This window comes from Vombatus ursinus, unplaced genomic scaffold (genome assembly GCF_900497805.2).
Source record: "Vombatus ursinus unplaced genomic scaffold, bare-nosed wombat genome assembly UNPS02006779.1, whole genome shotgun sequence".
In the NCBI taxonomy this organism is placed as follows: Eukaryota; Metazoa; Chordata; class Mammalia; order Diprotodontia; family Vombatidae; genus Vombatus; species Vombatus ursinus.
The window spans coordinates 3751756-3773317 of NW_020946557.1; the positions used below are offsets into that span (position 1 = coordinate 3751756).

General features: G+C 35.1%; 1 protein-coding gene across 1 annotated transcript in view; it reads right to left on the minus strand.

The window, feature by feature from the left end:
- Positions 1-2038: 2038 nt before the first annotated feature.
- HDAC2 (histone deacetylase 2) overlaps positions 2039-21562 on the minus strand; it is a 56133-nt gene continuing 36609 nt past the window's right edge. Inside the window, exons 9-14 of the mRNA XM_027848659.1 lie at positions 12146-12286; positions 8053-8161; positions 5658-5788; positions 4712-4867; positions 3861-3918; positions 2039-3501 (exon numbers count right to left, since the gene is read on the minus strand). Coding sequence (XP_027704460.1) covers positions 3471-3501; positions 3861-3918; positions 4712-4867; positions 5658-5788; positions 8053-8161; positions 12146-12286 — 626 coding nt within the window. The 3' untranslated portion in view covers positions 2039-3470. The remainder of the gene's footprint in view (positions 3502-3860; positions 3919-4711; positions 4868-5657; positions 5789-8052; positions 8162-12145; positions 12287-21562) is intronic.

Consider the following 21562-nt stretch of genomic DNA (forward strand, 5'->3'; position numbering starts at 1 on the left):
CATATATATTTCTACCCTCTTCATATCATATTCTTTCAAAATGCAGATGGTAAAGAACACAGCTTCATTTCCTACCCAGTGCAATTCTTCTTTTGCAATACTACAAATTACTATGGAACCTTAAATAACTTTAGTAGTAATACATATGGCAAGGAGACAAACATACTGTATTTATTTTTAAGACATCTGAATAGTGGGAAAGCTGACATCTTGTGGTGAGAAGGGGAAAAGACAACCGTACGGAAATAAATATTTTCTTTCTATAATTCTGCTCACATTACAACTGTTCTCTACAATGAATGCATTCCACATTGTTTCCATTGCTCCCTTGTGACTTTTTTGAAATGCCTAAAAACAGATACCAATCCAATAAAAGGCCTTGTTTCTTAACAATCAAGACAAACATCTGTTTATAAATCGTTCATTTTCAAGATATTTCCATATGTGAATTCCAGATCCTACATAAACCTTAATTCCTTGCTAAATCCCACCAACTTTTCCTGATTTGTATTCCATGGCTATTTTTCAACATATAGTGCTCCCAAGGCAATAGTCCTAATAACACTAATGGAAATAGAATTAGGTTCTGCACTATCTCTTTATATAACTCCCTCGCACCATGACATAAGAAACAAAGCCTGAGTTCAGATTTTGTTACTGACCTCTTTTGAAGACAATCCATTTCGATGCTTTAAGATTTCCCCCCTATGATTTATAACAAACCTCCATTTCACTGATACTTATAAAAAGTTATATAGGGGGAGTGGCATAAAGGATATTAGAGAGATTACCAGAAAATAGCTTTTCATGTACCAAAAGTGAAGTGTAATCAATGCTTTGCTTGTATGGTTCATTTGTTTAAATGCAATGTCCAAAACCTAAAAGATCCCTAAAATGATGAGTATGGAGGCTTAATGGGAAAACAAGAACAAGAGTCTCACAGGTTGATTAAGTGTAGATGAGTTCTGATCCGCACTGGTTGAAATCACAGACTCATCATATTAAAATTATGAATAGTCTACAATAGCTTAAAATTCTTTGTAGCTAAGAAAAATAAAACTGGTATGTACATAAAGTTTGAGACTTTAAAAAGTCTCCCCAAAAGACTAAAAAATGAAAAGCTGACCGACTCTAGGCCCCCTAAAGAAAAAAAGTATGACCTCAGTTTAACTTGTCTCCAGGAAGAGAAATTATATGCATCATGTAGCTGGGGCACAACTTTAAGTAAAGCAAGGTTACTGAGTCAATGTGTTATGAATGACATTTGTGTAAATTTAAAATACAATTTCTAATTTTGATAAACCCTTTCTTATGTTATTAGGCTGTTTTTCCACTGATAATTGATTTGGTCAACAATTTAATAAACACTTACTATGTGCAGAGCAGCCCACCTATTCACCAAACCTTTCCCCCTCAGCAAGGCTTTGTTGGGCTGGGTTGGGAATTCAAGAGATGAAAGCAAACACAGGACTAGGAAGAAAAGGAAACTCTAAAGAATCTGGAAAAAAGAAGGCTGGGCAACCAAGTCAGTTGAGGGTTGGTAAAGAAGGGGGATTAACTGTTTGGCTTACATGATACGTGCTGAAAACTGACAAAGAAAAAATTCATTTTAGACTAGGGGTTCTTAAACTTTTTTGTGTCATGGATCCCCTTTGGCAGTCTAGTGAAGCCTACTGATTCCCTGTCAGAACATTTTTAAATTTATAAAATAAAATATGTAAGATTACAAAGAAAACCAACTACACTGAAATAGTCATCAAAATACTAAAAAATTCATAGACCTCAAGTTAAGAACTCTGGAATCGGATCATTCACCAGGTGGCTTTACCTTTCATAATCTTAACTCTTAATTTGAACTGGATTTAAAAAAAAAAGAGAGAGAAGAAAGAAAATAGCTTAGTGGAGTTTGCCAAAATCATGCAAACCTTTAAGTCACAGTTTTCAAATATGATTAAATTTAGCTCCCCTTCCCATTTGAAAGTATTTCTCATTTTTTAATACTTTTGGTTATCCGATTATCAATGATAAGTCTCAGAAATTATTCTTCCAACTCAATGTTTTATTGCCCAGTTTGTTATTACTTCCATAAACAACTTAAATTGACTACCTGAACTATAAAATGAAGTTATTAACCGAATCTCTGAAACATTAGAAAAAATTTAAATTTCTTCAGACAATATCCTAGAAGATTTAAACCATACCAAAAAAACTTGACTAAATTCACAACATTTCTTCTGAATCTCAATAATAGGACAAAGAATCACAAATCAAATGGTTTAGCACAGAAGTTTACAGCATTAAATAAATCTCTAATCTTAGTACTCAATTAAAATAGAAATATTAATAGCAGCCTTAGCAATAATGTGAAAGATTGAAAAAGTTCATTTACATTCTTGGTTCCCTTTTTACCTACTATACAAATTTTCATTCTAATTCTAAAACAAAAGTTAGGGGGTGGGGTTAAAGGTATGTTCACTTTCAAATGTTTTGAGTGTTGTATCCAGGAGATAAAATACTTCTAATTTAAACTAACACTGAAAATCCAATAAGCACAGCAAAAAATGAATCTTCTACTGATGTAGAATATATTAAACATGGTTCATTATGAAATATAGATATACACGAATGTTTTCTTTGGTGTAAAAACTAGCTTCACCTAGGAATATCTCACACCATCTATAACTGAATTGGGACATCTTACAGAGTTATCTGAAGGTCAGATAAGAGAGGTTAAGTGATTTGTCCATGAAAGTTTGTCAAAAATCTAGAAAGGGTACTGATATTCTACTATCTGAATACCAAAAAAAAATTTTAAAATAAGTTTTACTGTATCTGAATAACAATTTTTAGGGGATTCATTAAAATCAATATTGTACTTACTTCTATATTTTAATATGGCCAATTCAATTTGAGGTATACAAGCTCAATAAAATACCCAAGAAGGAGGAATTCCCAAAATTTCAAATCAACTGCAGTCCATCTCCTCACCCCAAAATGAACTCCAATACACTAATTTTATTTAACTCTTGTACTCTGCCCTGTCAACCAAAACTCTACCTTTTCGACCAAAAGTTGACAACATATTACAATGAAAAACGAAAGACAACCCAAGTACAATTTGTTTTTTAATAAAGATAATTACAAAAGATGGAAAATCAGCTCAGAAAGGCAAATTACGTCTTTAATAGATCAGTTTTTAGACATAACATAATAACTCACATCAATTTTAAATACTATCACATAAAGCATGGTGGAGAAAGAAATTTTGCATCATAATTAGAAAAACTCACAATACAACTTGCCAACAACCAAAAAAAAAAAAAAAAGCCGTTTTGAAAATAAATACAGTCCATGCCAAGTAGTACAAAATGAAGTCAGCAGTCTCTTTTGAAAAGAAACCTGTATTTTTTTTCTCCCAATATTTTCCCAATTTAGTACTTTTTCCTGAAATTGGTGTGAGGCTCTCTAATTCAAGGATTGCTGAGCTGTTCCGATTTGGCTCTGTTCAAAAGACAAAATATAAAAATGGCACAATTTTAGTTTAAATGTACTTTGACTGAACTAACTATATACAACAAAGCAAATATTTCAGTGACAGAAAATGTCTTTGTTCATTTTTTGTTCACTTAGTTCTTTTCATTAAATTCTGAGAGCTGGAACTAGGAATGGTAATTGATTTTGTAAAGCCTACCATGGTTTATCATGAGTTGATGTAGATGCTTTCTGAATATATGATACTAGAAATTCCATAGTTGTATTCATCATTCCTACTGTATATTAATCTTCGTGAGTAATTTTAAACTTTTATTTGAAACTTAGCCACATTTAACTCATAAGAGATTCAATTAGTACTGGGTTACCCTTTGGTGTCTGTCTTTTCACCACTGTTGTCCTTGGACTTCTCCTCTTCTTTAACATCTAAAAATAAAAGATCAAAAGAAATGTACAATAAATGCAAATAGCTGACATAGGAAAGCTAGTAAATAAAAGAAAATAGGAAAGAAAACAATCCTATGTCCTCTTAAAACTATCACCGAATAAACACAAACTTTAAAGATCTCTGCAACTGAAACCTCACAATTCTTATATCCATGTCACCTATGTTAAATACCTTATTTAATTTCCATTCAAAAGATCAAAAAGTAAAATAAACCAAAGAGTTAAATAAAAATTTCAACATGGAAGATAAAGTGAGATGTTAAGTCTTGGGCTGTAATCAAGCTTTACTCGAGGTAGTTACATCACATGGTCGGCAAAACAATACACACACACACACACACACACACAAAGATGTAGATACATATACATACACACATATAAACATACATACACATATATACACATACAAAGATATATGCTTATTCTACTCCATTCCCTTCCATGTGCTTAGTGCAGTGTTTGGCACATAGCAAGCACTTAATAAATGTTTACTGAATTGAATATATAATGAACTCTGTTGATGTGCTTCAATTGCCCATTTTATTTTGGCTTTGGAGACTATGAATTGTTAAAATGAGATAACGTATACTTTTTTAAAAAAAATACTGATTCTTCAAAAGTGAGAGATGTGCCTCACTTTTTGGCCAGTTATTTACTTAGCACAACGCCCTATTTTGAGTACTGCTGTAATTGAGTTCATGTCACTTCAGAGATGAAATATATCCCCTTAACAAATCTATCATTTACTACATTTTGAAGACCACCGAGTAACCTGCTTTCTTGTCCTCTGTTTCCTTCTTATCCTCTTCTATCCTTGCTTTCTTCGCTCCTTTCTTATGATCAGCCACATTTCTACGCCCTCCTTCCCCTTCATCCTCGGAATCCGAAAATTCTTCATCACAAGCTATCCGTTTGTCTGATGCTCGAACTGAAACACAATGTAAAGGTACATATTACATTGTGGCAAATAGCAAGTATAAAATTTGTATTCATTATATTCCATTAAGCTTCAAGTACAGATTTTATTTTAATCTAAGTTATAACCAAAGTATAAATAACACAAAATGCCTATAACATACATGGACACCTTAAAATTCCAGAATTAGGCCACGTTTCTCTCTCAATAAATACTAAAACACACTTTAGTACCAGGGGTGAAAACAGTTTAAGGGAAATAAAAAGAAATCTAGAAAGCTGGAAAATCTAGGGACTTTCAAAATACAATTTACAATGAGAAATATTCTTACGTTGCTATTCTGTATGTTATTATTATTATTATTATTATTATTATTGTTATTTAAAGACAAATAGGTATAATGCTAAGAGGGGTTTTAGAAATCAGAACAGGAAATGCTCAATGTAATAACATATTTAAGAGGTAAATAAGATGACTACTGACACATAACAAATGTTTTAAAATGTTAGCAGCAAATCTTTTTGAACATTAAAAATTTAAAAAAATATGTACAACAGTTTGTTGAAACATCTATTTTCTGATTAAGCATAAAATTCTACTCAAGTAGGTTTTGAATCTTTTAAGGAAGACAATGCAACTCAGTTTGTTTGCAATGAGAAACAAACTTTTTTTTCTAAAAAAGAAAAAAATCCTCGAATTCAATCTCTATCAAAGTTCTTGGTACATAAGCCACTTTCAAATATGTTGAATAATTAAGAAAACCTAACACAATTTTCATAATATTTTAATAGTATTAGCTTACTAGAAATTCGTTTGTCTGGATCTTCTCCATCTTCATCCCCACTGTCTTCATGAACAGCATCTTCAGGGATGGCTTGCATCTGCACACCAGGCGCATGAGGTAACATGCGCAAGTTTTCAAATAAACGCTGTCTATATTGCACAAGGAATAGTCATTCAAATAATTCATTTTTTTCATTAGTTTCTAATATATTTTAAAAGAATCTTAAGCAAGAAGATATGCAATCTTTTAAAGCTTGGGTATCTATAAATTGACACACTAGATATATCTGGAAGTTGTATTGGTTATATTTTTCTATCAAAAGTGATCATATTCTAGTATTCAAATTTCAATAGAGAGTTATCCAAAGTACACAGAAAAATTGTACACATAGGAGTCATACTAGGTTACAACACAGGAAACACTAAGAAATACTTGGGTTCAAATCTATACATATTTAATTTTCTTTCTTTCTCTTTAAATTGAATGGGCTTAACTGTAATCCAACTAATAGATCAATATATGATTTCATATTACTTCAAAAGGAAACAGTTTATTTGTATGATTAGCCCTATGCTTTAATATCCAATGACTTTTAAAAATATCGAAACTGAATAAAAGCTGCATTTCTTTTCATATAAAAGCCTTCAAGACGATGCTAAAAACAGAATCAGTCAATATTTGCTATCTATACCATTGGTGATATTCAAAATAAACATTTATAGGTCGGAGCATACTCTTTAAAAAATTACATTCAGATTCATTATATAATATTCATATTAAGAATTGGCTTTCTTGACAGGGTAACATCTAAATTTTTAAAAATTTCATTGGTCTTAACTAATATCTTTATTATATGGAACTTATTTATACTGAAAATTACGAAGTTCATAAGAAAAATATCATCATTATGTCAACTAATGAGATATTTGCAGTACGCATTGCCAATTTAAAACAGTATTAAAGGAGAATGGGAAAATCTGGCTATTAGGCATGTATATCATCATTAAAAAGCAATCCTCACCTAAATCTCAGTTTATGTTTCATTAATGGATTTCATTAAAAAGCAATTTCCTAATACTTTCATCAAAGTTATAACAGTATAAGAATGTTAATTCATGAAACACTGAAAATGTTTCAAAATAAACTGATAAAATAATGCTGTAAACCTATTAAGGTGGTAAAATTTTAACTCAACTTTGTTGACTTCAAGTAGACCAGTTTCAATGTTGTTTCAAATTTTCAGTGTTTCAATATTTTATATAAAATTTTTCTAAGTTAATAGTCAATAAAGCCTAGTTATATTAATATTACTTAAAGACTATTTACAAGTACCTTCACATATTTCATTGTTTAATTTCATACTTGCTAGATTTTACAGAGAGAGGTTTTGTCTACAAATCTGAATCTCTAGACTTGGAACCTCAGAAGAAGTGGTCAAACCTGTACTTGAACAGAAATCCCCTAGAATATACCCAAGAAGTGATCATTTGCCATTGAGTGAGAAAGAAAGCACTGTCCTCTGAAAGGGTTCATTCTAGGCTGGAACAGTTGGTTCTATTTGTTAATTGAGTGTCAATCTGTCTCTCTGCAACTTCTGTCTACTGTTCTTCTTTTTGCCCTCTAGCAAGAGGCAGAACAAGTCAAAAGCCTTCCTAGGTATTAGCCATTTAGATATACCTGAAGATAGTTGCTGGTTTTTCATAGTTAAATGTTTTTCTTGATTCTGTCAGTCCCATATCTTCTTCTCTTTTCTATGTATACTGATATCTATCTATCCAGATATTTATATCTATATATATAAACATATAACATATGTATGTCTCTCTAAATGTACATATATATGTAGTGTATCCACAGTTTCCTCATCTCTTTATATAAGGTATTATTTTTGATGCATCAATGCTTTATTAGATTTATGAGGTTTAAAGATCTTAAATCTGGACCCAATTCGACCACAAAGTTAGGGCTTATAATTGTCAAGTCCAAAACTGGACTTGGCACTATAAGATGCATGTTTACCTTCCTATTAACAATAAATCTTAACCACTGATAGAGATATTATTCTCAAGGTCACTCAGTCAGAATAACATTTTCAAGTAAGGACTAGATGACCACTTGTCAGATATGTTATAAAGGGGTTTCTTATTTTACTATGGGTTGAAGTAGATGGTCTCCGAAAATTCTCTGAAAAAAACAAGTTTAATGATATTAAGTATAATGGAGAAGTAAAAAGTGGGAAGAATATAAATATAGGTCATTATCTAACACTGATGTCTAAGTTTTACAACTTAAAAAGTTATAAAGGATTAAAATATACAAAAGATACTTTGAAAAATGTATTTGCATATGTATGTACCAAAAATTTTATTTTGTCAAACATTTAACAAAATAAACCATTTCAATCACTACTTACTTGATCTTCTCCATATACTCTGGGGTATTCTGATTTGTCATATTTGATGGACTAATGTGCAGTTTAAAGTCCGGTCCAAAATACTCAAAGTAATCATTGTATGGCAACTCTATTAAAAACAACAAAACAAGTTACAGATACAAAGCTGATCTTTAATGCAGACATAGTAAACATCCAACAGACCTAGAATTTAAAAATATTTCTTAGAAAATTACGAGAATAATCAGGACCACATACGGCAGGTTAAGTTCCAAACAAGTTCATACAAGTGAAATGCAATAGTATAGGAAAACCTAAAATACAGCAATAATTAATCTCTTAATATTGAAGTCCAAATCTTCTATAACAAGAAATTTGAGCTACTTTAGTCACTATTCCTCTATTAGTAACCTGAACCATTTGGGAATGTTGGGAGAAAAAAGGAAGGGAGCCAAGAGGGACGAGACATATGATTTCATTAGGATAAGGAACTTTTAGTGAGGAAATTCCTTCTGTCAATGCAGTTGCCTTATAACATATAGTGTTAGTTAGTTAGTGCCTGGGGTCACTTAGAGGTTAAATGACTTATTTGCTAGTCACACAACTGGTATGTGTCTAGAGGAATACTTCAAATGCAGTCTTGTTGACTTTGAGATCACCTCTTCAGCCACTGTCACAATACACCCACCTCTTTCATCTATCCCCCCCATTTTTTCAAGCTAACTGAATATGAACTATTATCACATTTGGTTCAAAGAGCATCTATTAAGTACTTACTATGTACAAGGTTCTGTTAGGGTCTGGGAATATAAAGATAAAGTGAAAAAAGTACTGTAAACATTTTGAAATGTAATATCACAATATTAATTTCATTAAGCCATATCCTTTTTTTTTTTTTTTTTTTGGTGAGGCAATCAGGGTTAAGTGACTTGCCCAGGGTCACACAGCTAGTAAGTGTCAAGTGTCTAATGTCAAATTTGAACTCAGGTCCTCCTGACTCCAAGGCTAGAGCTGTATCCACTGCGCCACCTTGCTGCCCCAATTTCATTAAACCAAAATACAGAACTTAATTTACAAGACAGTTTACAACATCCAACACCATTCATCGTTCACCAAGCATTTATTAAATTTGTATAGGGAGGAGACAACATGCAGAGAAGAATACATAAAATATATACAAATAAATATAAGTTAACAAAAGATGGGGTGTAACCAACACCTGGGAAATCAGGGTAGGATGGTGTAGGATGTGGTGCCTGAACCTGGCAAGTAGCTAGGAATTCTAAGAGGAAGAATTGAGAATAGAGTACATTCCAGGGACAGGGCACCCAGCCTATGCAAACAGATGGAGAGAGATGACAGGATCATGAGGGATCACGGAAGGACCATCTAATCCAACTCCCTCATTTCACAGATGAGTTGTGATGTCTTGACTTGCCCAAGTACTGGATTCAATTGAGGCAGAGTCACATAGTCATCAGCTTCAGTCTCTCTTCATGAGTCATCAAAGTCCAGGACTTTGTCCAGGTAGGACAAAAGTCACAATGACTGGCAATGGCCTGGGGTTCAGTGGCACCTTGGCATCTTTGATGCTTGACCAACTAAGCATTCCACAGTGCCTGCTTCAACCTCTTTTGTGGCCATTGGAACAAACTGTTCTCATCTGCCCATTCTGCCAGGGAGTCTTCACATGCTTGGGGCAGACATCCTCCTAACTCACCAACTGGTTTGAGGCCTGTTGCACTGAACTGTCAGGAGTTACTGTCATGAGTAAGGAACAATGCCAGTCTGGCTGGCCCATAGGAGCGTGTGACTGGGAGTGATGTATAAGACCAGAAAGGAGACTGGAGAGTGGAGACAGGCTACAACAGATGAGTAAACTGTGGCCTAGATAGATTAAGTGACTTGACCAAGATTACAAGAATTAAGTAGCAGAACCAGTATTTGAAGCCAGGTCCAATCCTCTTTCCACTACATTAAACTTTCAGGAGTTGTTCATCCATCATTTTTTTTTCTTTTTTTTAGGCAATTGGGGTTAAGTGACTTGCCCAGGGTCACACAGCTAGTAAGTGTCAAGTGTTTGGTCTGAGGCCGGATTTGAACTCAGGTCCTCCTGACTTCAGGGCCGGTGCTCTATCCACTGCGCCACCTACCTGCCCCTCATCTGTCATTTCTGAAAAGGACCAATGACATCACAGGTGATATCTTGACTTGCCTATGAATTGGACTTAAGTGAGGCAGAGTTGTATAAAGTCGTCAGCCTCACTCTTGATAAGTCATCCAGTGGCAGGACCAAAGTCAAGATGATTGGCAATGGCCTGGGATTCAGGCATCTTTGATGCTTGACCAACTAAGCACTCCATAGCACCTATTTCAGCCACTTTCATGGCCACTGGAACAAACTGTTCTCCTATGCCCATTCTGCCAGGGAGTCTTCTCATGCTTGGAGTAGCCATCCCTCTAACTCACCAACTAGTTTGAGACCTGTTGGTTACCCACTGCACTAAACTGTCAGGAGTGAACTGTCATGCATAAGGAACAATGCCAATCTGGAAGGCCCACAGAGAGTGTGAAGGGGAATGACGTAAAAGGTCCGAAAGGAGAATGAAGGTAGGCTGCAAAGGGAACAGAGACAGATATCCCACATGGAGCCTTGGGATAGAACAAGGGAGATAATTCAACATATGAGACTGAGAATAAGCCAGACAGGTAGGAGAGCCAAGGAAAAACAGTGTCAGGAGAACCCAGGAAAACATATCTAGGAGAGAGCAATTCCCTTTTTACTTTTAGATTCTTCCTCTACCTTATTCCCTTTTACAATCCAAACACACTGCCTAAGTTGTTTTTCACACAGGACACTCCATCTATCTCTGAGTCTTTCCACAAGTTGTGCCCCATATCTGGAATGTTCTTTCTCTTCAGTTCTGCCTATTTTCCCTCTCCCTATTCTAATAATTCCTATTCTTCTATGCTAAGCACTTGCTAGATTTGAAGCAAGTCTTTCTGACTCCGAGTGCAGTGTTGTATTCACTATACTACTGAACTGCCTATTCTCTCACTATTTGAACTAAACCTAGCCTCTTAACCCCATCATCGATCCATCCTGGAATGAGTATCAAATAAATTCTGCCATTATTTCTGTAAGGGATGTGTTGATCTATTCCCCACAGACCCACTTACCATCCCAGTTAACATTCTGAACCAAAGTGCTACCACCTACCTCTATTTCCTTAAATGATTGTTATTTTACCCAATTAGAATTCAAGCCACCTTGAAGGTACTGACTGTCTTTGCTTTGGTACTTGTATCCCCAGTGCTTAGAACATGCTTGTCATATAGTAAGTGTTTAATAAATAGTTAATGATATAGTTCATCCATTTATCCTTGGCTTCCCTGGCTTTTTTAAGCCTCAAGTCAAATCCTACCATCAAGAGGCTCACAGCTGCTAGTGACTCTCCCTCTAAGATTCCATGTATTCTCTGTTATGCATATGTGTGTATGCATATATGTGCACATATATTGTACCTACTTATTTTCATGTTTGTAGGGAAGAGAGGGAAATAAAATAATAACTAGCATCTATATAACGTTTTAAGGTTTGCAAAAAAAAAACCCCATATATTTTCATTTGAGCAATTTGTTTTCAATCCAACTTTTGTTTCATTCAAATACTCTTCTGTTCACTAAAAATAATTTCTTACTGGTGAATGTCTTATAAGTATATCCTATAGCACTCTAAGATCCTTTATCAATGGTAAAAAAGAATGGCAAAACAAATGAGTGTTCTTTCTTTTACAGCACACTGACAACTCCTCAGCACATTCATCCTCTAACTCAGGAGTTCTTAACTTGGGATCTGTGAACTTATTCTTTTCAATAATTTGATAACTGCATTTTAATATAATTGATTTCCTTTGTAATGCTATTTATCTTATTTTATACATGTAAAAACATTATTCTGAGGTTGTCTACAGGCTTCCCCAAACTTCCAAACAGTTCCATGACAAAGAATGTGAAGACCAGTAAGAGCTAAAGGCTTCATCCTCCTCTTTATTCTGAGCAAGGATTAATCATAAGTAATTTTATCACTATTTAACTGGGTAATAATACTTGCCATTTGGAATTTCACAATCTAAGGCAACAGCAGTTTCATATGTCCAACACCGTGCAACATTACGGATTGTGTAACCGCCTCCTCCAAGCATCAATAGGGGCAAATTGAAAGTTTTTACAACTTCTACACATTTAGCATGACCTGATACAAAGACAAAAGATATATAAATTAGCAGTTTTACTCACAAAATAAACCATAACATTAAAAAAAAAAGGTAAGCAGCCAAAATAGTCAAAATCGTTTTCAAACATCATATTTAAACTTTACAAGGATTTTTTTATTTTAAAACACTTCAAACATATAATCACTAGAGGTGATTTCTACTGCTTCAATCAGAGCCAAAAGTACCCTCAAAGGTCATCTTGTCAAAAACATACCTAACCAGGAACCTCTTCGACAGCATCTCCAATAAGTAACCAAGATTTTATATGAGAGAACCTATTAGCTTCCAAGGCATCCCATTTCACTTTGGGGTGGGGGGAAATTGCACTGTTTATATGGAAAAATACTTCCACTTCATTGGAAACTTCATTGTCACTAGACCAGGATTTTTTAACTGAGAGGTCTGTAAATGTATTTCCAACGTAGGTTCTTATTGATATATTTTGTCTATTTTTAAAAATATGACCATAGTTTTCTTCAGTTCCCAAACCTCTCCTCCATGCTTTCCCAGAGGCATTTTAAACACCCCCCAAAAAGAATTATTTTGTCAGTATAATTGACCAATATAATGAAAATATGTGCAATACATAATGCTAGTGGAGCCTGTCTTTGGAAAAGTGGTGGAGTGTTTTCTTACCTCTCTTTGCAGCCAATTTATTCTAATTTCACAAAATTCATTTTGGACTTTTTTTGGGTTGTATTTTTTCCCATTTGCATTGTTGTAGTCATTGTGTTATTTTTTTTTCCTTAGCTCTGCTTGACTTCATCAATTCATGTAGACCATTCTATGCTTTTCTGAACTTATCTCTCATCTTACAGACTATATTATATTCACATACCCTTATCAATGAGCATCCACTTGGTTTCCAATTCTTTGCTATTTCAAAAATTGCTGCTATAACTTTAGTGTATGTGGGCACTTTGTTCTTATCAAAGACCTCCTTGAAACATAAGCCTAGTTGTGCAATCTCTGCATCCAAATATATTAACATTTTTGAAACTGTGTTATTTGTGTAATTCCAAAATGGTTGTACTGATTCACAGCTCCACCAACAATGTTAGTGTCTATCTTCTCACAACTCCTTCAACACTGACTTCTCATCTTTTTTCTAATTTGTAATGAGGTGAAATGTCAGAGTTGTTTTGATTTGCATTTCCACTACTAGTGATTTGGATTATTCTCCCATATGGTTAGTATTTGGCAATTCTTTTGACCACTTATCTATTGAGAACTGGCTTTTGGTCTTCTTTATATGCAAAGGCACATATATATATATATATAGACAGATAGATAGATAGATATGTGTACATACATACACATATCTCAATTATTAATATATCTTGGATAACAAACTCTTATCAGAAAAATTTGAGTTTTCCCCTATTTGACCATTAAATTGATCCAACGTGCATTTTTGTGTGAAATTTTCCACCTTCATGTAATCAGTTACCTACTTTATCTTTTGTCATTGCAACTATCCCTTGGTTAAGAATATATTTGCTACATACCACTGCAAAGGAATACAATCTGCTTCTCTCCTTATTTTTAAATAGTATAATCTTTGATATCAAGGTAATTTAGAATGTATCATGGAATATGGTGCCAAAGTATAATTTCTGGCAAACTGCTTCCTAGTTTTCCCAGTGTATTTATTTTTCAAAATCAAGTATTGAGTTCTTTCCTAACAAATGTTTTATTAAACATGTTTATTGAGTTCTAGTGTTTCTGATTCTTTCTTGTATTTCACTAGCTACCTCTATTTTAAACCAAGAGATGGTTTTGAAGACTAGTCTTTTATATGATAATTTAAGCTGCTACTCCCTCTTCATTTGTACCCATTTCTTTTACCTCCCTTGATATTATAGAACACATTAAAAAAAAAGAATTTATTTTTTGAGTTCTGCAAAGTATCCCTTTGATAACTTGATTAGTATAGAATACTATAAACTAATTTTGGTGATATTGTCCTCTATTACACTGGCACAGCACTTAAATTCTAGCCTTAAAGGAGTACTTTGCAACTCAACCTATGCAAGTATTTTGTGTGCTTTGGCACTGTGATCCCCAGTCACACTATTTTGTAGTTATTTGGAATAGCTTCCTCCTTTCTATTTTTATCTCTTTAGACTTTGTTATTATTCAGAAACAGCTGATTATTGAAAGTCTGAAACTTTGCTTGTTATTGTTTCAATTAATACTTCTGCTGATTTCTTAGATGGTGGTGGTTGTTCTGTCATTTCAGTTGAGTCTGACTCTTGGTTACTGCATTTGGGATTTTCTTGGCAAAGATACTGGAATGGTTTGCCATTTCCTTCTCTGGCTCATTTTACAGATGAGGAACTGAGACAATGTTAAGTGACTTGCCCAGGGTCACACAGCTAGTACATGAGGGTAGATATGAACTCAGGAAGGAATTCACTCTAACCAATGTGCCACCTAGCTGGAGACACCAGCAAACAGGGATCCTTATGCGTTTACTTTCCTCATTGCCATTGTTAGCATCTCCAAAACTGTATCAAATAATAATGGGCACCACTGTTATACTCTAGTATTTAAATGGAAAAATTTGTATATATTTCTGCTATCATTATGCTGCTTGCTTTTAAACATTTTATGACATTAAAAAAGCCCTTCTATGTCCATTGTTTGCAGAGGTTTTAGCATAAATGCATACTGTGCTCTGTCAAAGGCTTATCCCACATCTACTGATGATGTGGGATTTTAAATGTTTGTTTTCAGGTTGAATAGTTTTTCTTTCCCTAATGCTGAGAACATCTTTACATCCCTGTTATAAATCCAATTCCATCATAATGATTTCTTAGATAAAGCAATGGAATAGGACTGGCCAGGTTTTACTAAAATTTTAAAAATCAATATTCACTAATAAACTTCCTATAGTTATCTTATCCTTTCTTGATTTAGCTTAGAATTTAATTTCTTTCATAAAAGAAATCTGGTAGAATACTTTCTCAATTTTGAGAATGTAAGTAATGTGGACATTTTCAAAAGGTTTGATAGAAATCTGTGAATCCATCAGGAGCAGTTTTTCTTTGGTAGTTCCTATATACCTAGTTTCATTTTCTTCCTGAGATAGGGTTGTTAAAATTCTCTCTTTGATCTGTTAATTTCTCTATTTTTATTTTGAAACTATCCCTGTTTCTTGTGTTGTTTTGCTAGCACACTGTTTCTAATGTGTCAATTTTATTAGTCTTCTCAAAAAAACCCAACACTTAGTTTGATCATTAATACAGTATTGTTTATAGTTTATCTATTTTCAGCTTAATTTTGATATCCCTCTTTTGAATTTACTTTAGCTTTGTTAACTTTCAAAAATGTATATTCAGTTTATTAATAATCCATTTTTATTTTATCTTTCCCCAAGCATTGCATTAGCTGCACCCCAGAAATTTTGGTATGTTGTTTCATCATTATAACTTTCTTCCAAGTAACTGTTTCCATAATTTGTTCTTTAACCTACTTTAGGATTTTATTGAGTCTCCAGTTGGTTCCGTATTATGGTCTCTGAATTATTTTTACTGTATTATGCTACGTAAATAACGTATCACTTATATTTTTTAACGTATGTAACATCTCTATGCCCTAATTAAAATGGGGTAAAATTTATAAAAGTTTCAACTGGTGGTCAGAAATAAATACATTCTTTAGTAGTTGCATACAGAAGACATTTTAAGTCTTTTAGCTGGTTTGTCCAGCAACACATTCATTTCTCTATTTTCCATTTCTTTCTCTTAAACTTATTCAAAATCAAGACATAAAAATGTCCTGCCACCTATGGTACTATAACCTCTTATAGTTCAGTTAACTTGTCTTTTTTGGATTTATATGCAAAGTCATTCAAAACATTTAAGTTTAATATTGATATATGGCTATTTTAGCATAATGTAGTTATCCCTTTTTGTTTTCAATGAACTTACTTTTGTCTGACATCATGATTGCAACTCCCGTTGTTTTGGAATTTGTCTAATGCCTAGTAAATTTTTTTCCTAGTCCATATTTATAATATGTATGCATTTTAAAAACTTTCTTCTTGTAAGCAACAGATTGTGAGAGTTTTGTTTTCTTGCATAATCTGTCACTTTTATTGGATTCTTCAAACACTGTTTTGTTACCCCATTTTCCAGTTTTGGAGTATTCCCTAACTTAAAAGTTCCTTTAGCTAATTCTAGCTAGCTAATTATTCTTCCATTTCTCCCTCCTCAGCTAAATAGTCAAATAAAATGTCCCTTGCCTCCCTTCTTCCTTTCAACAAATTGTTATTTTACATTTTTATTTTCACCTTTTTCTAAAAAGGATCTTTCTTGCCTATCCTAGATTTTTGTTCTTTGATTTATGGTTCTTATACTTAATTAGTCCTTTATTAACATTATTCTGAGAAGGGGTTCATAGACTTCACTAGACTATTAAAGGGGCCCACAACAAAGGTTAAGAACCCCTGGAGGAGAACAAAAAACACTTGCTCAACCTGTAACCATTATCTATTAACATATAACTTTTGTATCACACATCTCCTAGCTTATACACTTTAATCAATCTCCTACTTTTGAAGTACCTTCATTTGATTTTTCTGTATTGTCAAGTTTATAAATTACTTGGCTATAATCAGGATAGAAGAGCTTCACTGTAGCACCCAGTGTGCTTCTCCAGTCTAGCTCTTCTCTTGTAGCCATAAATAATAAAGAACTGCCTTGGGTAAGCTAGAAAAATGAAAAGTGGTAGGTCAATTCTTTAAAAATGAGTATACTTGGGCTATCCATCTATCAATGTTTATGTACTACCAGCCTGTTTCCTTTTCTGATCAAATCTCCAAGATGATATTTTTCAAGCTACTCCGTAATGTGTAAGTCACTTGTGGTAATGCTAGGGGGCTACTAATCCCTGTCTCTCCATTTTCCTTTGAGTCACCTGAAATTTTGAATATTAGAAGATAAGGATGCTTCATGATTTACAGCTATCTAAAAGTTTTTTCTCAAGTTTTCAGCTTAAATAGCTCATTTGAATAGTTCAGGTGGGGACCATTGTAAATGGAGACCATTTCATCTTATCCTTTCTTTTGCCTTCCTTCTTGAACCCAGATAGTCACAAAATTGAGGCATAAACATTTGAGATGTCTGCTGGTACCTAAACTGCAATTTTATTCTTGGTAGTCTTTTTGCTTATGTCCATCATAAGCATAGACAAGCATAAGGACCAGGAGTCTCATTAAATTATTTTTATTGGACCCTTTGGATGAAAAACTGCTGACTACTTTGTTTGACAAGGATCTTGTGTTTAGAGTACCTAAGGTAAAATTATTTTAGTCACCTCTGTTCCCTTTTATGCCACTCCATACGTATTGCCAATACTTAAGTGGAAGGAGGTAACCTGCAATGGAGGGCCATTTAAAAAAATTTACATCATGAGTCACTATGTTCAAAGAATTCATATGCCCAGGGACCAGACTATTAGTGATCAGCCTCTCACACTTAGGCTGGTTCTCAGACAGCCCATCTAAGCTGCTCTCTGAACCACGCTGAACCTTTCCAATGTGCAAAACATCCAATAACTTGAACTTTTTCTTCAAGAACCTGAAGTCACTCACCACAATGAGTTCTGAGAGTGGAATTTTTGTAGAAGAACAATTACTATTCTAGAATGTTAGCCTATCTTAATGTCTCTGTAAAATCTCAAAAGAGATAGGTATCTACATAGTACAGATTCAGCTTCAAATAGCATGACTAAATTTTCAAAAGAAAAATTGAATTTGTGATTAGTTTATATAAAGAATACTGGAGGGGAAGCTAGGCAGTGCAGCGGATAGAGCACCGGCCCTGCAGTCAGGAGGACCTGAGTTCAAATCCAACCTCAGACCAAACACTTGATACTTACTAGCTGTGTGACCCTGGGCAAGTCACTTAATCCCAATTGTCTAAAAAAATTTTTAAAAAAAAGTCAAATAAAAAAAAGAATATTGGAAACTTATGGGAGTGATTGTTGATAAATTAAAATAACTTAATAAAAAAAAGAATATTGGTATGTAATGTGAATTTTAATAAACCCACAGGTTAAATGCTACCATCATAAAAACAGTAATTACTGCTTCAATGTTTTCTTGGTAGCAATCTTTGAGAAAACTCTGGATTGCTTTATGGATGCAAAAAATTCAGGAATCTATGTGGATAATCTTTCCACTGATTCAGATTGCAATCCTTCTATATTTAGGTCTCTGTGATAGGCCCAGTTTCCCTGAGGCAGTTTCTTTTCCTCCTACCCATATAGGGAGGCTTTACCTATGAGATAAAGCTTTCTAAATGTGATTGGCCCCAGCTTCCATGATGCAGATTCCTGGTAATCTAAGGGCATAAAAAATTTTAGCCACGTGTAATCTATACCTCTCAAACTTAGGTGGGAGGCTAAAACCATACCCAACTGATTCAGATGCATTTCTGTGAGGACAGTAATTACATAACTTTGTTGTGTTAAGGCAAAGTAAACTTTTGTTAAGTGTTCAATGGTTTACAAGCCCCCCAAATTTAACCTGAACTAAGAGTGCTAGTGTTAGAGGAGCACCTTTGGTATACGACAGTTTCAGCAATTTGACATGAGTTTAGGTTAAATTGGGAGAAGAGTACTGCAAATATAGAGGAGGATAGGGTGACTAAACCATTACGTGGCTCCCTGTTTCAAGAGCCCTCCTGATGATGTATTTCTGCACGGTTTAGTAAGCAAGTCCTGCTTATGCAAAGGATTAGTTCAATGGGTGCTGAAGAATATTGTCCAGGATGGGTAAATCAAGCCCAGAATTCCCTGACTTCTGTTGACTGCTCTATGTAACTTGAACTACCAGCCTAAGAAGACTGAAAGTGAACTAGAATGGAGTACTGAAGCAGCTAGAGACTGCATTTTCAGCTTCCAAGCATGCAGTGAAAGCCAGGGGTCAACTGGTGGCTGATCAATTAAACAGATCTCTCCTGATGGGAATGAAGATTGATGATTTGTCAGTGCCCATCCAGGAACTCAACTTACGGGAGCTGGTAGTGAGAAAACCTTTTCCACCAATATACTGGGATATTTGTAGAAGTTCAAAGAGAAACCTAGGAGTCCCTGGAACGCTATACCCAGCCTGTCTCAGGTGCAAGTAGAACCCACTTTCTCGATGGAGCCTTGCTTGAAGGCTTCAGACATTTTAGCTATGGGTCTCCCCAGACACATAACCACACAAGAATGGGCTGATCAACTGGTAAAACTTGAGGAGTAGGTTGGGACAGTTGGGGCTTCAGCAAATACTGTCAAGTTTAAATAGGAACTTTGTGAACTGAGGAGATATCAGAGGTCATCTTCCTGCGAGGTAGGCAGAAGAAATAACACCATCCTCAGGAGGGAGCTTGGGAAAGGCTCTTGAAACATGAGGTTTATAAGCAACAGCCAGCCCAAGGTGGTGATAACAAAACTATTCAAGGAAATTAAGAAACCAGGCACCAAGGGTCCTTCAGTCCCACCCTGAGGTACCCTCTAAAGCCCTTGCCCCAATTAGATCATTCAGGGAAGGCTACAGAGGACAGATCATAGGTTCAGTTCCTGTTCGAATCCTTTCAGTAATATATAAGCATGTTAATCTGGGTAAAGCCAAAAGAAAATGTTTAGAGTTACCTGCTCCCATGCAGTTAACACCACACAGTACCTGGTCCCCAAGGGGGCAGATAGAGGCGAAAGAGATGAAGGAAGCTGGATCACTTCATTATACCAGCTCCCCCTTATACAACCCTGTGTCATCTGAGAGGAAGGTAGATGGCACCTGGTAGCTTAGAGTGGATAGGGAGCTGAAAAGTTGTCAAGCCTATTTCTACAGCTGTTCCTGACCCTGTCAATGTTGTAGATGAGTTACCCAGGACCACGATGACTGACATGGGGCAATCAACTTTGCCAATGCTCTTTTCTCTATTTCCGTGGCTGAAATTAGTCAAGAGTGATTTGCTTTCACCTGGAAAGGAGTCCAATATAATTTCACCATCCTTCCCCAGGATTTCCTTGACCCTCCCTCATACTACCACATTATGATGAGCAGAGACCTAAAGACATCTGAAAGGGAATTGGTGAATACCACTACATTGATGACATAATGTTAATAGGGTCAGATGAAGCCCACTGTGGCAGGAGGCCCATAAAGAAGGATAGGGATGGGGGTGAGAATGAACCATAAGGTAATCCATGGTCCAGACTCCTTAGTCGAATTTTGAGGAATACAGTAGGTAGGGAAAAACCAGAGGATTTCAGGTAGAGTCTGGAATAAGCTATGGACACTTGTTTTTACATGAACTAAAAAGGAAGCCAAAGACTGATGGACTTTTCAAATTTTGTAGAACCTATATTTTCTACCTGTATTATCTTGAAGGCCCCTATTTGCAACCACCTACGTATCTGACTCTTTCAAATGAATCACAGAGCAGACCATAGCCCTAGAAAGATGTAAAGCAAGCTATCTTATAGTTTGGGTCCTTATGGCTGTGTAAGGCTCATGCTTCTGGAGGTCTCTGTCCACACAGATTAGGATGAGCAGAACCTTTAGTGGAAACCAAAAGGTGTCCAGAATAAATGACAACTGGGCTTCTGGAGCACCAAGTTTTCTAGGGCAGCTGGTCATTATATCACTTTTGAAAGGCAGCTGCTTGCTTCTTTCTAGTCTCTAACTGTGATGCAAGATGGTACCTCTTAACAGGACAGTTATAGTACAGAGACTTCTAGTGCTAAATGGGAAATGGTACGTTAGGAATTATACTTGTTTGAGGCCCTAAGGTGTGAATGCCCTTCATAAGTAGGTTATGACTATACCAGAGACAAGCATAGTCTCCACTTCAGATCCTGGGAACTGTGCCTCCTCCACTGGCCTAATGGGCCTTTTTCCTACAAAGACAGGAGGAAAACCCTTCTGCCTGGTTGATCAATGGCTCTATCTGCTACGAGAGACATGTGCAAACTGATTTCTGCAGCCCCTAATCTGGTAACAGGGGATACCCCAGATAATGAGGATCCTTGTAAGTTCATTCAGTAGGGAAGAAGATCTTCATCTATACTGACTCCTGAGTGGTGGCCATAGGTCTGGCCAAGTTGTCTGGAGCCTGGAATGCACAGGACTGGACAATCAAAAGCTCTCCCCTTTGAATCTGGAAACAGAGGAAGAATTATGCTCATGCTTCCCAAAGCATACAGCTATTTGTGGAGCATGTCAACACCCATCAGACACATCATATGCTAAACCA